Source organism: Neopelma chrysocephalum, unplaced genomic scaffold (assembly GCF_003984885.1).
Source record: "Neopelma chrysocephalum unplaced genomic scaffold, ASM398488v2 Primary Assembly neopelma1_77, whole genome shotgun sequence".
Lineage (NCBI taxonomy): Eukaryota > Metazoa > Chordata > Aves > Passeriformes > Pipridae > Neopelma > Neopelma chrysocephalum.
The window spans coordinates 43,418-68,639 of NW_020897738.1; the positions used below are offsets into that span (position 1 = coordinate 43,418).

At 42.3% G+C, this 25,222-nt stretch overlaps 1 protein-coding gene across 5 annotated transcripts in view; it reads right to left on the reverse strand.

Annotated features, from left to right (window-relative positions):
• Positions 1–921: 921 nt before the first annotated feature.
• LOC113970422 (clathrin heavy chain 1-like) overlaps positions 922–25,222 on the reverse strand; it is a 35,504-nt gene continuing 11,203 nt past the window's right edge. For 2 of the 5 annotated variants that reach the window (XM_027689316.1, XM_027689315.1), the window contains 31 exons: positions 23,697–23,965; positions 23,266–23,427; positions 22,291–22,404; positions 20,899–21,072; positions 20,425–20,622; positions 19,888–20,088; positions 19,613–19,765; positions 18,864–18,986; positions 18,004–18,141; positions 17,639–17,803; positions 17,095–17,275; positions 16,562–16,725; positions 15,703–15,828; positions 15,253–15,395; positions 14,461–14,695; positions 12,545–12,667; positions 11,997–12,142; positions 11,424–11,607; positions 11,055–11,247; positions 10,403–10,560; positions 10,143–10,307; positions 9,678–9,785; positions 9,178–9,345; positions 8,935–9,084; positions 7,989–8,120; positions 7,585–7,695; positions 6,860–7,030; positions 5,885–6,106; positions 5,175–5,195; positions 3,294–3,369; positions 922–2,267 (listed from right to left, as the gene is read on the reverse strand). In XM_027689316.1, coding sequence (XP_027545117.1) covers positions 2,152–2,267; positions 3,294–3,369; positions 5,175–5,195; positions 5,885–6,106; positions 6,860–7,030; positions 7,585–7,695; positions 7,989–8,120; positions 8,935–9,084; positions 9,178–9,345; positions 9,678–9,785; positions 10,143–10,307; positions 10,403–10,560; positions 11,055–11,247; positions 11,424–11,607; positions 11,997–12,142; positions 12,545–12,667; positions 14,461–14,695; positions 15,253–15,395; positions 15,703–15,828; positions 16,562–16,725; positions 17,095–17,275; positions 17,639–17,803; positions 18,004–18,141; positions 18,864–18,986; positions 19,613–19,765; positions 19,888–20,088; positions 20,425–20,622; positions 20,899–21,072; positions 22,291–22,404; positions 23,266–23,427; positions 23,697–23,965 — 4,790 coding nt within the window. In that variant the 3' untranslated portion in view covers positions 922–2,151. Of the gene's footprint in view, positions 2,268–2,786; positions 2,876–3,289; positions 3,370–5,174; positions 5,196–5,884; positions 6,107–6,859; positions 7,031–7,584; positions 7,696–7,988; positions 8,121–8,934; positions 9,085–9,177; positions 9,346–9,677; positions 9,786–10,142; positions 10,308–10,402; positions 10,561–11,054; positions 11,248–11,423; positions 11,608–11,996; positions 12,143–12,544; positions 12,668–14,460; positions 14,696–15,252; positions 15,396–15,702; positions 15,829–16,561; positions 16,726–17,094; positions 17,276–17,638; positions 17,804–18,003; positions 18,142–18,863; positions 18,987–19,612; positions 19,766–19,887; positions 20,089–20,424; positions 20,623–20,898; positions 21,073–22,290; positions 22,405–23,265; positions 23,428–23,696; positions 23,966–25,222 lie in introns of all 5 variants that reach the window. The other 3 variants (XM_027689318.1, XM_027689317.1, XM_027689319.1) reach the window with 2 other exon arrangements.

The following is a 25,222-nucleotide window of genomic DNA, read 5'->3' on the forward strand; positions in this document are numbered from 1 at the left end:
AAGCTATTAAGGATCCCCAGGCTAGCTCAATTCTCCACAGGGCAGGAGCTGTTCCAGTATTTGATCAGCACTTCACTGTGTTCCATCATCAGCTTGTACTTGTTGCTATAAAGCCACAGCACATTTTAAAGTTCAGAGGAAGGAAAGTCCTACAATCATACTAAGCTGGTCATCAGTTCCTTTCCACCCACAAGGAACTGGTTACAAGATGAAAACATTTCCTTGAAAATACCAAGCTACCTGGCTAATTCCTGCCCCGAGTAAGTCTGGACAAAATGGAATTTCCCTGAACTTATTAGCTGCCTGGCATTTCAAGCTGACCTGTGAGTCCTAATCAGTACAAAGTTGAGGTTAGTATGTTACAGCAATGCCTGGAGCACTCTGGCATCATCAGGAGGGTGGAACCACATCCCTGTGCCATTGCCACCACAGTGTGGTGACCAAGAGAGACAACACACTAGTTAGAACTGTGCCAAAGCACAGTCTGCTGTTACAGATTCCATAGCCCCGGCAATCTCTACTGGTTTGCACTTAAAGATGTTTTACCCTGTTCAAGTAGGATTCAGTATGAGCACTACTGCTGCTGTGTTCATGTATCACAGAGAACACACTGCAGTACCTCCCTCAGCACAGGCCTGGAGCTTTCCCAGTCCCGTGAATGAAATCATGGAAGGATGTGACAGCCTCCTGCAGCAGGCCCTCCCCACGTGACAGAGTGTGCTGATGTGTCTGGTGAAGAGACCACAACTCCCTTTAAGTTCCTTGCTAGGCCCTCCCCGTTACGTGCTTTGGCACAGGTCTGCCTTTTCCTGCCTGGCATCCTGAGCTGTCAGACCAAGAAACCTGATGCTATGAGTGGTAGTGTAGTACTACCAACCAGTCCCCACCCCCAAGATATTGAGACTAGAACCACACGGTGGATACTGCAGTTTTACATTTATAGTTGGACTTTTATAATATTCAAGATTAGCACAAGATTCATAACCATAAATTATACATTGTTATCTAAGTACATAAAACGTTAATGATACATGTATTTGAAGTGGCACAAAGTAATCATACATCCCTGTTGGCATTCTCAAAGGAAGAGGTGGGTGATGGACACGCTGTTGATCCTACTGCAGCACAGCAGAACTGAGTCACTGCCCCTGTTCTTTCAGGGGGTGCTGACTCTGCCCACCAGACAGGGTCAGAACATGGTGTGGCAGGAAGCCAATGCCAGAACCAGTTAAAGGTGCAAATAAAAAGTCAGGATTAAGGCCCTCCCTACTGCCTCAATATTTAGCAGTGTGCCCCCCTCCCCAACCCTGACGCTGTGCTCTTGCATCTCTAGTACTTTGGCAGTCCATGCACACTCCTATGTTCTCTTGCCACACGTAGCTGAGGTGTCTTTTAGTACCATTTAACGTCAATAAGTAACATGCTCTCTTCTTGTTAAACAAAAAGGATCTGGGAAGTGTTTGCTCTCTGGCATGAGAAGATTTATTTTCTTCAAGTCTCAGATCTACTCCAGAAAATATAGAACAGACTCCAACAGCATTGAACCCCAACAGCATTGAACTCCAACAGCATTATTGTCCAGAAAAAGAAACTTTCCCAATATTCCTCTAAGCATTCAGAGCGCAAATATTAGAAAAGCCCATTTTCTTTTGCACATAAGAATGCAAATAAAATGGGGTAGTTCAGATGTACACAACCTTTCAACAATCCATTATTAACGAGATGCTTCACTGAATTGTTAACAACCCTGCTACTTCAGTAGCTTCAACTAGAGCTTTAACAACTTGGTGCCAGGCAATTTCCCAGCTGCCTTCAATGGGCTTTGCAAAAGAAAGAAAAATATGCTCTCTTCCCCCTGGCCTCAAGCAGTTATTGCTATATGAGTTAGTGAAATAGTGCCTTAACTTCAGACAAGAGTCTCACAATGTCATTAACAAAAGCTGCCTTTCAGAGGTTGAAATGTAACCGGACAATAATCAATAAATAACAGTAACAGGCATCCTGCTGAAGTCTCCTCACTGAGCTGGGCAGCAAGTGTGTTCAGCCAACAGAAGGTCATCTGTGCCTTTAGGACCATTGTACTTCTTGGAGAAGTTAAAGAGGGACGGGAGGGAAGAGAACAGAGACAGTGAAGGTCTGTCAGAGAGCTAGTTACATATTGAAACCATAAACAGGCGGCTGGGTGAATCCTGGTGCTGTGTATCCATATGGGAAGTTTGCCTGGGGAGGTACTGCACTGGGGCCTGCTGTTAACATCAACTGCTGGCCTAGAAAAGCATGAGAAAAAGAGAAAGTTAGTTCAAGATCCCAAGCTTCCCTACTGCTAGGTGTACTGTGGGACAGGATTATGAGGCTTTAGCTAAAAATCAGCCCCTGTGCAAGCAGACACTCTCAAGTCACACCATCACCCAACATGCACCACAGAGTGGGCACCCAGGCCATCTGCTCTTGCCATCAGAAAGCTACAAAAGCAAGGCAGGACTCAGAGGGAAGATATTATCAACTGATCTTGAGGGCATGATCAATGTGGCTTGTTTTGAAGAGACCATACTGAAAACCAAACAAATTGATAATATTTAACCCATGCATGGTCAGATCTGGAGAGTGAAGCAATTCAAGCAAATAGTTAGGTCTGTTAGGTCTCACAGTCTGGAGAGTGCTGCAAAAGGCCTGAACATACCTTGACAGATTTGTTCTCATCACTAGGATCACACATGCCTCATGCATATGTTAAATTCAGGTTAACATTTATATCAGACAGTGAACCAGTCACATCCTTCCCTTACCAGCCACTTCTGGGTGCTTGTTAGCAGAATGCCTCTTCAGAAGGGCTTCTAGAATAGCAGCACACTTGAAGACAGCCATGGTGTTTTGGCTGCACATGTCTTAAAATGGGTGAGCTAGAAAGCCAGTCTGCCTTTCTACTTGGAAGAGCAGAAAGCAGACACATTCCTCAGACAGGAATAAGAGGAGGAATTTGCATGCTCTGTAAGTTACTCCTGGGTTTGGCAACACCCTGGTATCCCCCTGTCCTGTTACCATACTGAGAGTATTCCTAAGGTAGAGTTCTGAGCCATGTAAGAGGAGCAATACTTTAGCTGAAGAGCAGAATTACTGTAAGAGTGAGATGTCACTTTGACAACTTATGCAGTTCATCTAACAGAGACAACCATTTCAATTACTCTCCAGTTGAAACCACTTTACTTTGACTGAACACAGTCATGTAAATTGCCTCCACAAAAAGAGATCAGAGTGACAACAGGTAATCAATTAAAACTAAGTCTTTCACCTACCAAATACTATTGGAGTGGGTTCAGTTACTTGTTCCTCTTCTTTTCTTAGGCTTTCAGAAGCATCAAGTTTATCCACCTACATTGAAGTGAACAGGAGATTTATGAAGGCCTTGTCTAGGAATTGCACCATTGTGTGAAGCTTTTCATGCCTGGTACCTCAGCTATCAAGTGCTCCTTTTTAGTCCAAGCTGGAGACTACTAAAGTCTGCCTGTTCCCAGTAAGCTATGCTGTAAACCTGACTTCCCAACTATTTTAGGTATATTGCAACAAACAACAGCTCTCAAATGCAGATGAGAACTCATTACCTCCAAACAAAGCACTTTTTGGGGCCCTATTCTGTTACTGTTAACTCAGAACCACTGAGAGTGAAGACTGCAAGGCATTAAAAAAAAAAAAAAAAATCACACAGATTCACATGTAGGTACCTGCAGTACTAACAACCAGGACAAACCTACATTTAGCCCAGTGCTATATTTCAGCTGCTTCTCATCCTCCTTTCCCACTGCAAGGATCATATCTGGTCTGAGAACTGCTGTGAGAGGGGTCTCTATTACACTTCAGAGATGTTATCTAGATCTGGTGTTTAACAGTTTCCCGAACTTTTTCAAGTTTGCAATTCAAATTAGTAACTTGAGTGGCAGTAGGTCTCTTACTGGGTTGTTTATAGCTGTCAGCCTAACAGCTCTTCAGCATAACACTAAAATTGGTGTTACAAATGCTATCCAAATTCTCATGGATCAAAGTAACTGACAGCCACCCGTTTGGAACTACCTGTGCTGTTCTGTTTCTCCTGGGACTCCTGCTCTTTCGGGTTTGCCTTTCCCCGGCACTGCCCTACGGTGCCTGGCCAGCAGCGCAGTCCTGCCCTCAGCTGGGCAAACAGCGGGAATGCCGAGAGCAGCCATCCCGAACACGGGGCAAGAGCAGCTCCGGGAAAGCCGAAACACGGGTGCTCTGCTGCCTAGAAGTGGCTCAAAAGCTTTCCAGGTGAGTGTCATTATACCCTGTGTGCCTGGCCCCTTCTGGGACACGGGCTATTCTGTGCTTTAACACCTTTTTATGCAGAAAAGACAGATAAGTTCTGGAAGATGTACACACCCCACTGAAACTAGTCTATTTGTTTGTGCTTTTGAAGTTAGTTACATGACAATTTTAGACATACCACATTTATAAAGCCCATTCTCCAATTCCATGTTTTGCAGTTAATTCAACAGACTAAATTAGTTTCACTGTAAACCATTTTCACCATGCAGATTTTTCTTCTGGCAAGTTATCCCGTATTTAGTACATGTGATTACTTGTAAATCCAACCAGCAGTTTACAATACATCATTTTAGACCTAAACCTCACATGGAAGGGTTCAGGTAAACTTGTGTGGCAAGTTTCTCCTGAGGGGAATACCAGGAGTGGGAGGCGTTTAAGATCTGTGCAAGTAATTTCATCATAGCAACAGCCAAAAACTTGACAGAAACTTCATGGCACTACTCAAACTCACCATGCCTGAATTATTGCACACTGCAGTAATTTACAGTGTAACAAGCAATTTGTCCTTAGAACACATCCTGTCCATGGCAACTGCTTTTGGTTGCTTATGAACAGCATCCTCCCTGCCACAAGATATCTGTAATACAGTGAACAGGAACCCAAACACTAAAGTCCTCCTCAATTGTTTCTGTTTCCCATGAAGAGGAGCAGAGTCTGGTTGGATTTTCAAGCTGCTTGTGAATAGTTATCCTTTTAGCATTAGAAAGTGAACAGGAAATGAGTTAGAGCTAAATTACACTGCTCTTCTGGCAGAAGCTACAGCTAGATTCCTGTAAAAGAAACCTAGGATATTGAGGGACACAAATGAACACAAAGAGTTGAAATCAGAGTGTCACCTTATAGAACAGCCCATCAACCTGCAAGAAAATTCAGAGGGGAATACTTAACATGACTTATTAGAAGCAACCTGAAGCAGTCACTTTTAAATTGCTCATTTTAATGAAGTTCTTTACTATGATCTCCTAAGCAACCCTAGAGCCTTCTAAGGCAGGGCCTTAGCTTAGTGTCTTAGAGCTGTTTGAGACAAGCATTTCAGGACCATACGTGATCAGAATCTCTCTTCTCTCAGTCGAGGACCAGCTATTGGTGTAAGTATTGTACAGCCAGACTACACATCTAAAGTTCTGTTTTCCATTAAAAAACCCCCCAAACATCTATTCCTATGGCCAATGCAGGAATAAATGTGCACTATCAGTTACTCAAAAGCCCTATTCTCTATATCAAGAAAACAGAGCACTTTACTTTCACAGTTACAAAAAGGTAAGAGCGATATATGTGTTGTCCTCACCAAGCTTTCAGTTTCATCAACTGTGGAGCTGCTCTGAGAAGCACAGTTGCTTATGTTTAACTAGACCTCTTCAAGTCCCAAGGCATCTATTTATAAACTTTGCTAGCTAGCCTGAAGTGATGAACCCCACAGAACTCCAAGAAGACTCAGTCTATGAGGAACAGTAATATTCCAAATATATGCAAAGAGCTCTGGTTTGCAAAATGCTGATAACACAGCAGACTGAAGTCTTAGCTTTTCAGCCCACGCAATACTCACTTTGGTAAGGTACTCTCTCATCACTTGGATGAAATAAGGCATTGCAAAGTCCATGATGTTATGTCTCCATGCCAACTCAAGGACTACATCTGGGTGCAGCAAGTCATAGCATGTGAAAAGGCAGGCTGCAAAGCACTCCTGCTTGCCTTCTTCCAAGAACCACTGGAGCAGCTTCTCAGCCAGCTCTGCATCTTTGGACTCTGCAGCATACTGCATAGCATCCTACAGAAAAGAACAACAGTTAAGCTTGACCCTTGCCAACATCTTGCTCTACACCTTGTATACATGTTATTGCTGGCTAGGTAAGCCAGGTATTTGGCATACCAAGAAGTTAGCCTTTAACACCAGGCATGTTCTGTATGAGGCAAGATACAGTACACACCAGCTTTGAGGCAAGCCACATACTTTATTAACGTTATCCAAGAGGCTTTCCTTAAGTTCTTGAAGTGACCTGATGAGATTTTGCCTTGTTTATAATCTCTGCTAGAAAACTATCTCTCTGGTATCCCACCTACCTCACCATTAGATATTAGGGATTACCCAGAGCAAAAGAGATTATTGCATCAACTGCTTGCCATGTGGCAAGACAGGAGATATTTACATGGAGTAGGCACAAACTGGCCCATGTCAGCTCACTACAGGCTTGAAGATTATACCACCATAGTCATGTCCCATCTGTACCCTTCCATGGGCATAAGTCTTGAGTTCTATGGAGAATGTTCCATACTGATACAGGTAACTGCAGAGATGCCATTGACTGATATAGATAGATCCCCAAGTACAGGACAACATTATGAAACTAGATTTAAGACATGCATTTGAAATTGCAAACACTTCTGCTCCAGGAATCTTTCCTTAAACTTCAAGTGAAAGGCTAAGACTAATTAGAACTCCAGATCTGAAACTCAGGAAACATATTCAGTATCCAGGAGATTTGTGCTTTTTAGCTCAGGCTCCTTAGTCTCATTAACTCACCTTATACAGACGGTCTTTCTTGCAGAGCTCCACGCTCTGTTTCCAGCGGTTGTTGCCCTTGTACAGATACGCTGCAATGCGCCTGAATTCAATGAGTTCGTGCTTCTCCAGACGCTGAGCCAACGTTATGTTATCAAAGTTGTCATAGGCATCGATGGAAGCTCTCAAACCCTGTTAGACAGAGAGCTGTCACACCTGCTGCCAGATGGCAGTAGGCAAGAACTAAAGTAGAGAAACATCTAGTCATGGTACACAGGTGTCTGGGTTCTGCCAGCTGGATGTTGATGCTACGGCTACATCCTCTTTACCCACATTTCATGCACCTCTCCAGAAGATATTTTTTAACAAAGCAAGATGCTAACTTGGTCATACTGACTTCAGACACAAAAGAGCTAGTTACCTTTAAAAGACAAAGCATGTCTTCAAACAGCAGCCAATGGGGCCAGAAACTAATTTATTTACAGAAGTGCTGCCCAGTAAAGAATGCACACCTGATACTGACCTTTGGGAGGTTTGTCCTTAGAAAAACATCTGTGGCATCTGCTTTTTTGCAAATCATTGATGTCTCAACACTCCTGCCCACAAAGGGCCTGACTGCACCTCCCCTCTCTGTTGCATTGCAGAAGTGTTATCTTCTACTCAATGGAATTACTGTGTCAGCAGCTTTTTTTGTTGGAGAAAGAGGAGCATCCCTCAGGCTTAGCAATCTGTGTTTTGGGGCTTACCTGGAAATCTTCCTCCTCTGTTAAAAGGTTGTTAAGAGCTTCATTAACTCCTTTGTTGTTGTGGTTCTGGACTGAACGCAGATAAGGCTTTACTAAAAGTAGCTGATTAACCTGAAAGGAAGAGGTTTCCAATACAAGATTAAGTATATCAATCCTGACACTGCATACTCCTGAAACAGGTTCCCACTTGTTATTACAGATGTTAGGACCCTTCAAACAAAGCATCTTGTATTGCCAGAAGTAAAATAAAACAGCCTCCTAGGCCAGTTATGCTCATTCTTCCAGTGCTTCCAAGCCAAGGCCAGCTACCCAATAGATGTCAACCCTGTTTTCCAGTCAGAGCCTGGAGTATCCTACACTTGAGCAAGAGGATTTCTTGTTCATCTCCCATTTCCTAAACTCACCTTTGAGAAAAAATTGACTGTCCTGGTGTGATCCAGTCGTGGAGATAACACAAGCAGGAGATCGTTGATCAGCAGAGGTTTGTAGTCCAAGTAGAACTGCAAGGCTTTGTAGTACAGCTCCACATTGGCCACCTGCACGGTTAGACACTAGTAAGTACTGCAAACACAAGTAAGCCTAAAGGTGCTTAGTTCAGACTAAACTCAGCACAAAGTCTGACTCCTAAACAAAAGCTTAAGTTTCCTCCTAGAGGCCAGAAGTTTTACACTAATGCAGAATTCTTGTTCAATCTTACAACTGCTTCTTGTGTCATCTGCTTCCAGACAGTGAAGTCACAGGGTACCAGGGATAGTACAAACCAATTCTAACCCATCCACAGTTAAGAGATCCTGGCACAGGTAGCCCACTACAGTTAATATGACCATTTGTCAGCTCCCAAAGCCAGTAAAGGCTGTCTTTAAGTTCCTACCTTGAAACCCATAAGATCAGTTTGAGTATACTCAGTCTTAAATCTTGTCTAAACTATTCCTCAGTTCACCATGCTCTGCTGTATTCATTGGACTGCCCAGCCCATTTCTCACATTGAAACAGCTGGAAACATTTGAGAAATCTTCCAAGAGCAGTTACAGCCTCAGAGTAAGACAGCACTCAGCTCAAAGGTATTAAGGAGGTCAGGCCTCTTGCTTGTGACCCATGATCCTGAGCAGTCTCTGAAAACATTCTGTGCCAGCTGCTGCCACTCAGCACCATGTGGTGTACAGCAGAAAAGAAACAGTGTAAGATTAGATGGATTCTTTGTGCTAAACTAATTGGAAGTTGCTTTAAGTACAGCAGGAAAACTGAGTAGTAGCTTAAGCAAACTCATTTTCTAAACAGTAATTCTGTTGTGCATTTTTGCCTCTGTCCTGAAAGCTTTCAGCCCTTTGCTTCAGTTAACTAGTTACTTACCTTGGCAATTATGTCTTTAAACTGCCCTTCTTTCCAGGCATCAGTGGGATGATTCATCATAGTAATTATTGCATTGTCATACTCCTCATACTTGTCATAGAGGAATACAAGTTCTGCCCAGAGATGAGCCTGTTCTGCAGCTCTGAGCACCTAATAAAATAAACAAACAAACAAAAAATCCATCAGTTTGATTCACTGACAGCTTCCCACCTTCACTTGCAGCAGAGCTACTTTACTGCATACCTTTGGAATATTAACTCTAGACCAGAAGAGCTCCAGATGTTCCCTCATTTTCTGAGGCTTGAATTTGGAGTATAAGATGGCAAGTTCAGTAAACATTCCCATGTGAGCACGCTCTAGGCCCAAAGCAGCTTCCAAAAGGGCAATCAATTCTTCAAAGTAGCCACGATCCTGGATTTTAGGAAAATAAGGATTAATTGCAAATTCACAACCAACTGGCATTTAAAGCTTGCTAAAATGCACGTTTACTTAAATTCAATATGCTTTGATTTTCTCTCCAAATGAAAGTGCTTAGATCTGTAAGACATGCTTCCAATGAGGCAACAGAATTATAAAAGAAGGGACAGTGAAAACTATCACCGCTCTATTTACTACAGAAAAAATGCAGGTAGCCATGAGGAAATGGAGATGGAGGAAAAATTAATTTAAACATCAGCCCCCCAGGGTATTGGGGTTTTTTAGTATGCTGTTGTAAGTCTTCTAGGACATTAACAGCGACTGACCTGATAGTAACTGATCAGCTCTTCAAGTTCATCAGCATGGATGACTATGTGTAAGCCACAGATCTGTGCCAAGCGGAATTCTTTTCCATCCACACAAGCAAAGCACACCTGTAATGACAGTCAGCAAACAGTCAGTTAACAGGACAATACTGCAATACTTAATCTCCTTATGTTAAAGAGAATGTTACTTCGCAATGCTTTACCAAATTTGAGGTTTACTAGCACTTCCAAATAGGTCTTTCCCTAATTCTTGTACTAGAATTAAAATCCGTCACTCATTCTACATTAAGCTTTAAATTTTGAAATTAAGCTTTAATATCTTGGGCAAGGGAACATATTATAAAGCTACAGACATACTCTGTAGCCAGAACATTTCACAAGCTGCTACCAGAGCTAAAGCAACATCCTTAGAACAAACAACAGAGCACGTTCTGGAGACAAGTAAAACCCACGAGTTTAAGTTACCTCCTTCCAAGTCCTTGTGCTGTTGGCTTTGCGGCCACTGTCCACGGCCGCCTGGTACTCCCCAAGGTGCACCAAGGTGGACGCCAGGCGAGCAAAGTTCGATACGTTGTTATAGAGCAATTTTGCTGCCTCATACATCCCCTCTTCATAACAGCGATCACCGACCTGCATTAGGAGCCCAAGGTAAACAAGGGTAACAGCAACTCTCAGGGGTCAGCTAAGCAGCAAGTCATACACAGGAACTGTGGATCAGGACATACCTGCTGTATATGGGCATTATTAGGGCCACTAATAAACTCCTCCAGTTCTGACAGACGATTGGTTTTTGCCAAAGCAAAAATAAGTTCTGTCTCCACGTAAGACTCTCTAGCCTTCTTCCTTGCCATCTGTAAGAACTTCACTAGGTCCTCCCAGTTATCTGGAAGAGAGAAGAGATAATTAAGATCCTGTGTTTAGTCATTCTGTATTGCTCACCCTGCCCACCTTAGGAACAGTTTTTACTAGCAGGCTCAAGGATCTCCTCTACCATGACAGTAAGCCATTTGTACCTGAGTTACAGAATTCCCTGCTAAACACCAAGTTACCTTCATGTAAGGTTGAACTTCTTGATACTGTTCTGCAATCCAGTTGGCAAGCAACTCTGCCACATATGGCTACATAAATACCCTATACTTGGCTGTATTTTAGATAACGGTCCAAATTACTCCATAGGAAAAGTCTGTCTTTAGGGTAGCAACACAGACAAGCTTGTTGACAAGAATCTCAATAAACACTGACTCATCAATTCCATGTACTGCTCCCATTTCCTCTGAATCAGAATTCATAAGTCTTGAGAATCCTTGCTGCTCAATGTAAAAGCAATAACCTTGCTCATGTCCAAACAATCTGAAGTTTAAGGGTGCTTTGCCTTACCATTTCTATTAGCTGCCTGAACAACTTCCATGTAGGCAGATGGATCATCTGCCTTTATATAGGAGTCAATGGCTTCTTTCACCAAGTCCTTCTGGAGCTGTGCTCTGGCTAGCTGGCTCCACACTGCTGGTTCGTTACATCTCTCTGCAAATTCATAAGCACGGTCTAAGTTGCCAATGTGCTCAATCAGCACCTGTTTGAAATTGAAGTTGCAAGTCAAAAATCAAAGCTTTGTAACACTGCCCCTTCTAACAGAACTCTTCGAGTGTATATACCACTCTGTGTAAGCAATATGAAGCTAATTGCTCTTAAACAGCCATTTCTGTCCAATGAAGCATTCTATACTGTCATGCAGGAACCACGTCTCACCTGAATTGCTGAAGTATTAACATCGAATTTTCTGAATATAGCAAAGGCTTCTTCATACAGCTCATTACTGATGGCAATGTTTGCAATGTCTGGGGCATCATAGTTATCCAGGCGATTGATGTACTCCATCACCCGGGTGCGGTCAGCCTTGATGGCCGTCAGGATCAGCAGGTTCTGGAGGTTCCTTTGGTTAACAGAAGGCAGAGGCTATAAGTGCACGGCAACACCTGCTCGAGTGACATGGATTGTACATGTGAAAAAACACACCCACTTGCTGTCACTAGCAACAACCTTTCATCCCCAGACTGAGAACCACTGACATTTGCCTTCAGAAAGAAACTGGTTACCAGTATCAATGTTCTCTTTTCTCAATACATCACTGCAAACTGTATAGTGTGAACAAGCTCTGTCCTTAAAGCACAAAGCACTCTAAATTCTGTTTTTTCTCCTGATTATACACATTGAAGAGTGCTTAGGTACTGCAACCAAGAAACCCAGAATAACCTGGGTCACTCTATAACCTAAACAAAGGCACTGAATAGTCTAAACTTGAGGACACAGCTCTCCTCTTACCTGTGTTCACTGAATACAGAATTATCCAAGACAATCTTTTCCAATAACTCAATCAATTCATTAGGCAGATCAGCAGTCATGAAAGCTTTCACAGTTACAGAAACCTCCTCTGGATCCTGCGTCTCTGATAAAGCTGTTTGGACAACCTAGATTAAAGGCAGGCATGTGTTAAGTGTTTTCCCCAAATGAAATATTTGCCAACCTATTGCAGTGAACTACAAATTAAAGTGTCAGAACTTTGAGAGTATTTTGACACAGACAGCAAGGAAGAGCTAATAGCTGTATATTAAACAGAAGTTAAGTCACACCCTGGGTCTTTACGGGGATCTAATTCACTAGAAGCAGGAAAAATATCTTACTGGTAATTAAATCTTCTGACCATGAAGGTCAGAATTAATACCTGCCACTCAAACTCTTATAAACTTCTGTATGGTTGAAATGGGGCCTTGAGGGACCTTGTGGGGGAAAAGGGCTACTTTAATGCTCCTTAATGTTTCTCAGATGTCCAAAGGTCTCCACAACGCTGGAAGTTAGCCCTTCTGCTGTACCTGGTCAATCAGCTGCCGCCTGAAGGGGTTGTTTTCTTCCAGTACGTTTGCCCAGAGCTCGGGGTCCTTCCTGCGCACCAGATAACGAGCCTCGCTCTTGAACAGAGAGTTCTCATTGCAGACCTGAGGGAGAAGTCACACAGATTGGCACTTATGCTAAGGGTCAGTACCACAGGACAGCTTTAGCTAGTTATGGATCAGACAGTCTAGAAGACTGACTAGAACTAACTGCTGACCGATGCTAAATGCCACAGACAAGTTCTTACCCAACCTCTGATGTGGAAGGCTGATGGAGAAGGTCACCAGCAGAATTTCTATAGCTTCTCTTGGTTTTGCCTGACACACATATACTGTGACAGTGGCTTCATAGTAACCATTTGCTTCTGTTTGAAGTGAAGACCTGCAGAAGCCTGAAGAACTTAAGTCTTAAATCTAGAAAGGGGAGCCACTTGCCTCAGCAGCGTTAAGTAGTGAACTGAGGAATGGTGCTGGTGTTCAAAGCTAGAAATAGGATTATGTATTTGGTGTCATTAGCTTTACACTTGAAGTGTTCAGAGTAGCAAGTGACTTGGATTCCCCTGTTAAAGTGATAAGGGTACAGAATAAATGTGAAATCTCCTACAGAAGTGCACCACAGAAGAGTTGCAAGCCATGATCCTATTAGCACCACTAACTTTGATTTCCAGTTAGAAGAGCAGAAACCATGCCCCATTCTATCTTACACCAACAGCTCATGTTTTGTTAGTATCCCAACTAGCTTGTGTAATCGCTATTAACTCGCTGTAACCAAATTAGTTGTAGGACAGTTTCACTTTACACTTTACATCTCTTAGTTGCAGGAGTTGAGCCTTCTAGGAGACAACATCTTAAGAATAATTCTTTCAGTAGGAAGATCTTTTCTCCATAACCAGAAACACCTGCTCACAACATCAGTTCAAGGAAGAAACTGGTATGGACAGGTTTTTATGGTTAACCAGAATGTTAAAGCAAATTCTTGCAGTTTCCTAGCAAAACAACTTGGAGCCACCTTCATATCCTGAAATAAAGGAGTCAAATGCAGCCAACACTTTTTTAACAGCTACAGCGGAGGTATTACTTAAATAACTGCTTCAGGCTGGAAAGTCATCTGCTTTCAGCAGCAAGTCTAGATTATACTACCATTCTAACACTAACAGCTGACGTTCTCAGCATATACTAGTATGGAAGTGCAGGTAGGAGAAGAATGTTGTTTTTCTCAGCAGCCACAAGCACTACAATCTGGCATTAAGCTGTGGTGTTTGTGTTGAGACAAGGAAGTGTTTGAGAACCCTGAGAATTTCACTTGCCCTTGAATTTCTGAGGGAGGTTCTAGGAAAAACAAGCTTAAGATAGGAGAGGAATGCTATTGGAAGAAGTCCTTGTAGTTTGTCTGTCAGTATTTATTTTCCTCACTTCTAGTTAAGTATTGGATCAACTCTAAGGGTCAGTCACAATAAAGGAGAATTACAAGCCCTGTTCTAGTTTCATGGAAACTTTTCTTCTTACTGTAGAATCAGGCTAAGTTACAGTCTGTCCCTGCTGCTGATCAAGTGCTCAAGGCTCAAAACAATCAAAATAACAAAGATCTAATGGTAGGCATGTGCATTAACTGGGCCTAACAAAAAATCAATTTCGAGCAGAATCAATGGATGAAAGACGTGGATGGTACTTCTAAGTTGCAGAGTTACAAAACTGTAGTTTGGACATACAGTGCAAGTTCTTCTCATCAGCATAAAAATTACTGTCTCCATGTAGAAGAATCCTGCCTGCCTCAACTCCTGAGTGAGACTGCAAGACAGTTAGACAGAGACTGCAAGAGTTAGACTAACAGCCAGCGAGGCTTCCACTTCAGGCAGCAAGTAGTTCTTTAACATGTTTACAAATGCAGTTTTTCTAACCTTTATGAGTTCCAGATCACATTGCCCCCTCTCATAAGCAACGCAGGCCAGATGAGGGTCCCTCTTTTCACAGTATTTGCCGACCACACGGCTGTCATAGTAAGGATTCTCACGGAGGAAGCGCTCTGGGTTATTGTTACTGTCAATGTAGATTTTGGCCAAAGCATTATGGGTTGCAGGTTCTTCAGAGCCTTCATGAATCCTTGATTCAAGCCATGGCAACAGCAACTTAAGCCTTTGAAGAAACAAACATTTCAGGTTTACAAGTCAGACAGAGGTATGCTCAACAGCTACCCTTCCATACCTGGCCTTCCCTTTAAGCAAGTCTGCTCAAACTTGAAAGCAAATGCAGACCAGCCAGTTATTTTTAATGAGTCTTAAATGAGTGCAGTTTAACATCAGGGAAGGCTGCAGTGCCACTAGTTTTATTAGCTGGCAGTTCACGCTTAAAGCCATTTGTTCATTTTACAGGTAACTAGAAACTAATTAACAAACTGGCGTGCATCTACAAGGAGACTGTCAAGACAGTTTGATCCAGATTTACTCCAAAGGCACATCCCATGGCTGGCTGTACAGGAATGCTCAAAAGCCATCACTCATCACACAGTGCTGTCAGGCATTCCTGTATGGCCCAAATAATCAAGAGATTGATAACAACTCTAAACTGCTTTTCTATAAAGAAGTAAATTAGTATTAGTGTTGTATCATTTAACAAAACTGCATCCAGTTCAATTTGTGTATACCAGGGTCAGGAAAGCCCAACACTGGTGTCTACAGATGCATTTTTATTACCGATTTCTTTTCTCCACTTCCGCCACCAGCTCATCTGTTGAGAACTGCCCTCTAACCACCATGATCAAGTTCTTGATGACATCTTCAGAACAATCTACATCAAGAAGCCCTCCAACCACTGCTGGTATACGGCTAGGATTCACCTAGAATAAGCCACCATCATTAAAATAAGTTATTAACATTACTAATAACCCACCACCAGTCTTCCACAAGGGGAAGTTCTCATTAACGATTTCAGTTATGCTTTAGAGCAGTGAATTTTAAGTAACTATTGCACTTGTATATGAAGTCCAGGAAAAATGTGTTTGTCATAGACAAAAGGCTTATTGAAGAGCCTATGCAGTAGAAGAGTGAACAGAAAAGAGACACAGATTATGCTGTAGTCCACTAAAAGGTTAAGTTCCTTCTAGGGAAGGAAAGAACAGGAGCCTAACATGGAATTCTCCTTACCTTCTGTACGTAGATCTCTATGTACTTCTGCAGGTTATTGCGATATAAATAGAGCACCAGGTCATGAACGAAGTCAAACCGATCACAGACTATGATCAGAGGAAGCTGATCTGTGAGCTTTGCCTCCTGCATTTTGAGGGGAGGAGGAAAAAAAAAAGCGATCAGTAAGCAACCACCACTCGTTCAAGTGCCTTCAAAGCAGAAAAGACTGACCAAGTTCCCTTAGCTCTAAGAGTCACAATAGGACTGCCAAGCAGACAACTGACTTCAAAAGCAAGTTACCCACTATGAACATCATGTGGCTGGTCTATCAGTGAAGTTTTAAGTCCTTCATGAAGAGCCACATTAGGCCTACATCTCTAGCTTCAATATCACTATTGTTCATGTATCAATTCAGAAGACAGTTGCTGGGCCAAGAACTTGACGATGCAAAACGAAGAGACATTAAAATCCCATTTTACCGGTCACAAAGCATGCAAAGTGTTGTAGTACAGGTTGATTGCAGTTTTAGTAAACCTCGTCTAGCCAATACCCCTGATAAGACACCTGCTGAATACTTCAATATAATCTTTCCTTCTGCCAGCCTGGATTCACCTATTGTTATGTGACAACATATTCACAAGTTTGGTACAAGTTGGTTTTAAGGGAATGTGAATTTGGGCTTGTTTTCTCAGAGGTAGCCTAGAAGAATCTATTTTATGTCTGGAATAGGATCAGATTCCTATTTCAGCCCCACAGAAGACTAATCACAGCCATGCCTGCTAAACCTCCTTGGTGTTTCCCTCCCTCAGAAAGCTGTAGTTCTGCTGCTAAGCAAAACATACGTAAAACTCTTCAATGCACTGGGCAGAACACTTACCTTCAGAAAGTTCTTCACTCGTTCTGGGTTATAGCAGTTACTTTCACGGCAGATTCTTTCCACTTCCTTTATCTGACCAGTCTTGCAAGCTGCCTGGATGTACTTGAAGTGAACATCTGGATCCTGGCTAAAGTTTACAATGGAACCCAAGAAATAGAACAGTCCTAGAAAGAATCACATGTTTTTAACATTGTTAGAAGGATAAGTGAAGCAAGTGCAGACTGTACAGTCTTCAGCTTGTGACTTAGTTCAATCCTGCTGAGAGAGAAGCTTTCATTCAGCTGCAGGAAATATCAAGAATCTTTTCCCCTCTTTCAGGTTTCATCTTCCTTTCTGATCTTTACTCAAGAGGGTTAAGAACCTATCTAGAACAAAGCTACCCACAGAACTCTCTGTGATGAGCTCACTTTGATAAATGCATCCTGAGGTCCAGCCATGTGACAAGTACCTCTCCCATAAAAGCTCTACAATCCTACCTATTAGCTTCAATCAAGCAGTGCTTCCAAGTATGCTGCTTCCCTCTAATACTGTACCTTCATAGCTTTTGAAAGACTCAAAAAGCTCCACAAGAGACTGGGTACCAAGCTGCTCATGGTATTTAGAAGCAACTTGCACACACAGCTGTAGGTTTTGCCTGATGTTGGCTGACAGCATGGCACGCAAACACTCCACAGAGTCTTCAACTGAGAGTGAGCCAAAGAAGTTCACGAGCCACTGCAAAGAGACAGAAATTTTACTCAGTAACTTATACAGGATTTCACTGACTTCTAAGATGTGCCAACTACGCAGTTTCTACCTCAGCTACTAGAGAGAAGTCTTCCATGCACTAAGACCAAAGACTTAAAAAGAAACACACCATCTTTACAACTACAAAAGTGCAGTTTGGAAATAATATTTGAAGTACCCACCACTGAAAGTATAGATTACACTTAAATCAGTAACTGGACAAATGTTCTTGAGCCACAGCTACCTGTGCTATTTCAGTACCTACAAACCACCTTACAGCAGATGCAGAAGTGATACAGATTGAAAGTTCAAGTGAAGTGAACACTTCCTTACTGTGTACAACAGACTTACCTCAGGATTCAAGAGGTGAGTATGAACAACTGCACGTTTGATATCATAGAGATCCGTGTAGTGTTCCAGCGCTCGCTGGAGCAAGCCTGCCTTCTCACACAGCTGGGCAACATGAGCACGGTCATAGTGTGTAAACATTTGGTTTCCAAGAATGGCATCTGCAACCTAGGAGGTTACATTTCATATTCAGACTGTCAGAGAATCACAGCACCTCAGCCTAGAAGTTGTTGAAAAGTCACAGCAGTGACTTAGTAGTCTCTCATGTTACTAAACTAATTAGAGATATCAGTATTAGGCATCATACTCTTGCGCAAGTCTACTGCTGTCTCTCCCCTTTCTGGAGGAACTGTGTTAAGAGGTCTCACCTGTGGGGCATGGATCAAATTCATTTCCAGGAGCCTTGTCTGAAGGTGTCCTTCTGCAGGGCGGTTGTTTTTCAAGGCATCCAACAAAAAGGACGTGCACTGCTGAAGGAGACTGTGCTCCATGAACACATCCACAATCTGTTGAGATTGGTCAAGTTAGAGAAGGGGGGCTGTGTACACACATGCACATTTTTCTGTGTATACCAACAGCCTGGCTACAAAGGCAGCTCATCACAGCACTAGCATGCTGCATTCCCTTTGTTTTCATGGATTACTGCCATGGCAGCAGAGAGGCAAGTTTCACACTGTTTTTCTCTAGAATGGAAGAAGTGCATTACTCTGAGCTATTATGCCAGCTTTTGCCACCCACCCTATTTAGTTCTAACATAGCATGCAAATCCCAACCCTTCTCTCTTGCTGGGATAGTTGCTACAAGAAAAGCCAAGAAGTAGATTCAGTTATTTATTTAATAATGCAAAATGCTGCCTCGTTTCTCTGTCCATTTAACAAGTGGCCACTGGCAGCCAGTACTCAACTTAGATTTATTTGTTCATCTTTCTGTAAGTTCTCTGCATGAGAAGAGGTAATGTTCCATTAAAGCCCACAATAGGACAGTAACACTCTATTGCTTAGATCAAGCCTGTGGTAGATTTATTATCAATAAACCAGAGAGCTTCCACAAGAATTTGAGATCACACTTGCCTCTAAAGACTTAATGGTAACCCAACTTGACTAGATTAGTTTAGTCAACTCTCTAACCAGACAACTAGAGATCTGAACTAGCCTTACCAGTCCCCAGAATGGTACTATGCTATTACCTCTGGCTAGAAAGAGACCAGTACTCTTGTTGTAGGCATCACCTGGTTAATGTTAGCCAGTGGCTCCTCATCCTGTACCAGCATCTGAGAGAACTGCAGGCCTTGCTCTGGACTGACTCTCATCACACTTCTCAGCAGAAAGATCCAGTCTGGGGTATAGCCAACCTAGAGATTTCAGAAACAGTCATGCATGTTTAAGAAGCTTTACACATCTGCTCAGCCTTCAGATTCTTTAGCATAGGGACTATGAACTGCTGGGAGCTTGCTGTGCCCATCCCCCATCTCCCAGGAATTCTCAAACAAAAGCACTGCTTGTCTGTTGACACAGAAATTCAGTATTCACCTACTTAGTAACTGAACTTGTGCCAGGGCATTTCTCTTGCTAGGTAAGAAAACTGCTTGGGACAAATCTTTCAACAGTCTTAAGGCACCATTTATCAAGTGAAGTCCTAGACTTACAAGTGGACATAAGGCAATTTTTTTAATAGACCACAAACCAAAAGTCTTACGAATTTAGGAAGAATCTCATCTTCATTCTCTAGAATAAGCTTGAGCCAGTCCATTAATTTGATAGTTCATAAAATTCTGGATGTTTTGAATTTTATTTTTTGCAGACCGCTCAGACTGTAGTAATTCACTACGATTTGCACTATGACAAAAACACTGTTTCTCAATCTTACCTACTTATCAGTTTTAAGTGACAAGAATCAAACATATCTCACAGAAGATAGCTTGAGAATGCACACATTAAACATAAGATAGAGCCTGCAGTTTGTGATAAACAACTTTACCTTTTTAGCATACAGCACTATTTTCTGGAATTGACCAGTTTCAGCAAAGCACTGAATCACTTTGTTTGGCACATTAGCACGAAGGTAGACGCTGAGTGCAAGGGTTGGGTCAGCCGTCTTCACCAAATCTCCCAGCTCCTCTGAGCACTCCAGCTGAAGTCAAAGGGGTATTTTGTCAAGCAGAAGAATTCAGAGATGTAGGATCAACAAAAGTATTGTTCACACTCAGCTGTTACAAGGGAACAGAAGTAGGCCAGTATCATGACCGAGCCTACCTTGTCTTCCTTCAGCCACTTCTCCAGGAGCTGTTTGCGGCCCTGCTGCAGGACAGGGCGACACAGCTCCAGAGACTCAAACTTGTTCAGCTGTCCCTGGTCAAGCAATATTCCAAAGTACTGGAGCAGAGGAGAAGCCTGCCCAGGCTGAGCTGGTACACTCTGGAACTTCCTAATTGTATCACTGGTACGTAGAATTCCCTGAAGAGGCACAAGAGAGAAGCGATGTTTAATTAGTGAAGTCTGAATATTAGTCAGAAAAACAGGTGCTAAGTTATACACTGAAGCATCTACTGTTAGACCTCCAGGATGGAAACCATCAAACCAATGACATTCAAGCAAGAAGTCAGTGGCCACAGCAAGTGCAGTCTGGTTGGAAAAGTAGGGCAGATGCTCCTTTATGGGATTCAGGAAAATACATTAGTCAGAACCACTACAAGACTGCAGAGAACTAAGATTGATATTGCAGCACTTTATGTTTTGAATGTCGAGTACTGACTAAGCTAAAGGCAAATTCCCATGACTTCTAAGCTTTACCTTTGGTGCAGATGCAGCTACTTTAGCAGCATCTGCATAGTTTCCTTGAGCAAACAGCGTGTTAAACTTTCTGGCAAACAATTCCTCCGCCCCAGCCAGGTTACTCCGTATGGCCATACGCAGGCCCAGGTCAGGATTCTGGAGAACATTCGTAGCATAGTTCACTATGTTGTCTTCCTCAACACATACAGAAAGCACCTGGAAAGGACAAGAGCCGTATTGAGGAGTACTGTCCCTTCCATAACTACTGTGAAATACAGCAACATGGCTATGCAGCCCATCAATGAAGCAGCAGATTATTAAAAATACAAAGTTCCCCTCCAAGTAGTTCTGGTCGAGGAGAGATTAAAAAATTATTAATCAAATAGTCAGTTGCTCCCTTCCATGACATTTGTTGCATCAAGTCACTCATTAGGTTTGTTACATTCCATCTGAACTCTAGAAGGCTCAGAAACAGAACGATGGATTTGTTACCTGTCCTTTTTTGTTCACACCGATAATGCCTGAGGTAGGTTCGTGAGGAGCCGTGACAAAGATGGTGTCAGCACTAATACGGTTCATGTAGATGCACACTCCAGACTCCAAGTCATACATGTGGATATATCCATACTTGGTGATCAGATAGATAACACCATGCTTGATTCCAATCTGCCAAAAGATGGGGTTTTATTAGTCAAAACCAGTGCTGTAACAGCTAAGACAGCTGCCTTTAGCCTAGTCACAAGGAAGTACTGCAGTGACATGCCTTTGTAGTGACACTAAGAACAAATATAGCTTCGGGCTGCTTCTTACAGATTCAAAAGCTTTGCTGGCCATTTGCAGGCATAGCTCCAGTGAATGGAGAGGTTGAAGGGAAATTAAAATTCATCTGCAGCAAAGGACATACTCCTCATCCTAATGAGCTGGGCTGAGGGAGGAAGTTTGGGCATAATTAGCATTCTAGTCTAGATATGTCAGTACAAGTTTCTCTTCAGAAATACTAATGAGATGAACCCACTCGCTTCCAATAAAGCCTACCCAAAGCACCAGCAGAACCTGAGCCAAACTCATCTATTGAGTACTCCAGTTTACCTGTTGAGTCACTGAAACAGGGGAGGCTTTCAAGCCAAAACGGTCTTCAGACAAGGAAGTACCTTCACTTTGGAACAAGTCTTTGTATGTTCTGTCAATTAAGCCTCAGGCTGAAGTACAGAGCCACATGAATCCTGCCATGCACACAGCTTGCTTTGTTTACCTTTGTTTTAAGGCATCTCTTGGTCCATTTATGAAGCTGGTCTATTAGACTCCTCAGCAGTTGCGTGCTCTGAGATAGTCTGCTTTTATTACACAATTTCCAGAACCACAGCCATTCTAAGTGAAGCTTGGTCTGTGAAAGCAACCAGCTATGTTCTTTCCTGGAGAACCTCCCATTAATGTCCCAAATTGCCTTTTCCATGCAGCTACTACAGGAGGTGTGCTAATATTCTTAGCTAAAACTCTGAACATTAGTAGGAAGCTCAGTACCTGAAGACACTGTTGAGGGTTTTTTTTGAGTCTGTTTTGTTGCTTTCATGGTTTGGGGTTTTTTGGTAGAGATTTTGTTGGGGCTTTTCCTTTGTTTTATTATTTTTAAATACAACCTGAAGTTGACATCTAGACAAATACACGAACAGACTATATATATATATATACACATATACATATATATATATATACACACACGTATACAAGTTACTGTTTTAATGTCCAATGCTACCTCTCACAAATCTATTAACACCCCTCCCAGAACTAGGAAGAATTGACAGTAAAGTGTTAGTAAAAAGCATTCTTTACACAGAGATGGCAGCTGCTTGCCAGGCTATATTTTTGGAGGGGTCATGTATTTACCTGCATTGCCACAGGAAAGTCTGTTTGTGCCTCAGGTGGGAAAAACACATCAACAGCTTTCTTAACAAATGGCTGATTTCCAGTAGCTGGCTGACCTACTTCAATTATGTGTAGCTAGGAAGAAAAGAGTTCATGTCACAAGATTGCCTGCAAGTACAGCCACATGAAAGAAGTTCCTCTCCTCTGATGTGCTACTGAAGTCATCTGCCACATTTGGCCAACACTGTCTGGGGAACTGTGCTCCACATATTCAGAGTGATAAGTTTTCTGGAACTTGATAAATTAAAAACTGGGAAAAGATTTTTTAAAAAAACCCAGACAATCACATTTTCTATGAAAAGAGACTATTCCTATTCAAGACATCCTGTTCAAGATGTTTTGAGTCAGTGTATGGTTTTAGCTGGGGTGGAGTTAACTTTTTTTCAAAGTGGCTGGTATGGGGCTGAGAAGAAAGTTAACCCTATCCCAGCCAAGACCAGCACACTCTGACTTGTCAATTCATCAGTTCTGCATGACAAGACTAGAAAGGCCAAAACATTTATTTTGATGTTACCTGAGCTCTTTATAGACTGCTCAGCAGTTGTAGTATATTCAGCTGCTACTGAATTCCACATTTAGTTTGATGTAAACAACCTACCTACAGCACTACTATCTAATCTCTTCCTGTACTGAATTCAAGACATATAAGACTGCTTAAATGACTACTTCATACACACAAAAAACTCCACATGGATATAAACTGATGTTTTAGTACCCTGGGCTCAGTTCTCATTGCATCTACATTTGTTCTTAGGCTTAAGTCTCACCCAAGGAACTCAACTTTTTATGCTATTGAAAGAAAGTGTTTTGATGCTGACCAAATCTGCTGCACACGTGGTTCTCTTGTTCAGAGAGCACACACTGAACGTGTGAGCACTGAAGTTCTATTAGCACAGTTCTGCTACAGCACAACAGGAACACAGCTGCAGGCTTTACCTTGCCTCCAGCAGGACTCCTCACAGCAAAACAGAAGAGGGTAGAAGGTTTGGCGTTTCCCTCTATTTTGAATTCTGCAAAAGCTGCTGCGTGGCCTTCTATAGGTTGGGAGACTTTTCTATCCACTGAGTACAGCTGCATTGCACCAACCACACGATTTTGCTAGAAAAAAGAAAGGTCAGCTTGTACAGATAAGATTTCAAATGTTTGTAGCAAGACCTTAGGGACAGTAAACTGAAAAGCAGCAAATGTCTCTCATCCCCTCCTCCAACACTTGAAATGCATTGAAAGTCAGGTTATTCCCACATAAAAGATATTTTTGAATTTTTGATCTACAGAAGCCAAAGTTAAGAAACTGTAGCAGCCATAAGTGAAGTGGGGCCAGGGCTCTCCCAACTGTCTTCATAACAAGCTATTTCCAGGGAACTTACCTGTGCTGAAATTCCTATCAGCAGCAGCCATTTTTGGTGTTCATCTGTTCTGTAATTGATGATTTGGCAGCCTGCAAGACTGGCATGTCTGTCAAACATCTTCTGGGGTTGCGATTCTCCCTCCATGCTCCAGTGGTAGACTGCTGTCTCTGTCACCAAGGCAACTGTATTCACAGATATCCACTTCCAGAAGATCACTTCTTCTGCCATTGTGTGGGCTTTCATTTTACTTTTCATCTCAATGTTAAAGATCTGAAGTGTTTTCCCAGCTAGTATGATAAAAATCCAAGAACATCATAGATCAATCACCACAGTGGCCATCCTAGTCTGCCTATTTACAAGCACCCAGTTTAACCCACTGGGTTAAACACCAGTGGTTACAGACAGGGTTAGTGTCCTGTCACATCTGAGTCTCCTCTGATACAGGACTCTTAAACAGAATCCCCTCTCCACCCCCAACACCTCTACTATCCTGAAAACAAAACAAATCCTTCTTACAGACACTTACACAGACATTCCAATAACTGACAAGCAGAGACAATTAACTATAAGCTGTAGTTAAAAGACAGTCTAAGCTACAGAGCTTGTGTTAACTCTTGTTTAGGTGGCAGCACTGGTATGCCAAGTTACAGGTGTCTAGCAGATGTCATTCCTTACAGAGAATGGCTCCAGTTTGTGTCCATTTAGTAGCTGCTGTAGACTTACAACAGCTCAAGACAGCCAAAAGATCACAGCTCCCATTTCATTCCTCTGTTGGATGAACTGCACACTGAACTAGATGGATAGGCTCTGCACAACAAATGCCTACTGAAGAGGACAGTCAAAAGTTCAGAAAGACTATAGAAAGGTTTGGAGCTTTAGTTCCAGTTAAGATTACTCCTTTGTGATTTTGGAAACTATACTGCAAGTTTAGGCTTGATTTTAATATTCCTTTTAACTACCAGAAGCCCTACCCTAGTAAGTGTAGGCTTAAAACTAGTGTTAATTGAACCAACCTATAAAGAATAAGGGAATCTATTCCTTTCAGGAAGTCAAAGCAATGTTTTATTTCACTACAGATAAGAGAACTCAGCTCCAGGAATATTGTTTTCTGTTCACAAGACACCCACTCAGACCGACAGAGTATTGGCTTGCAATGCCATTATTTCTATCCACGTTTCAGAAGTGTTTCCTGTTAGTAACACTTGTGACTGCCAAACTGGGAGATGCTCATTGATAGATAAAGGCTGCTGGCCACGGAGGAATCATTGTCAAGATATACTAATCCCAAGTTAATATTTATCTCCAACTGCTCTATAAATTTTAGCATAATTTATACAGTGAATTGATCATATTAGTTTAATGCAGTGCCAAGAGACAACACAACACCTCAGAGCAACCACATGCAGCATTTGCTGCCTGGTTTAACTGCATAAAGAAAGAACTGTCAACCTGAGCAGCTAATTCCCAGGACAGCTTGTTAACCTCCTGGGACCAAAAGCAGCCTGTTCATCAACACCTTGCTCTGCACATGCACTTACTGTATT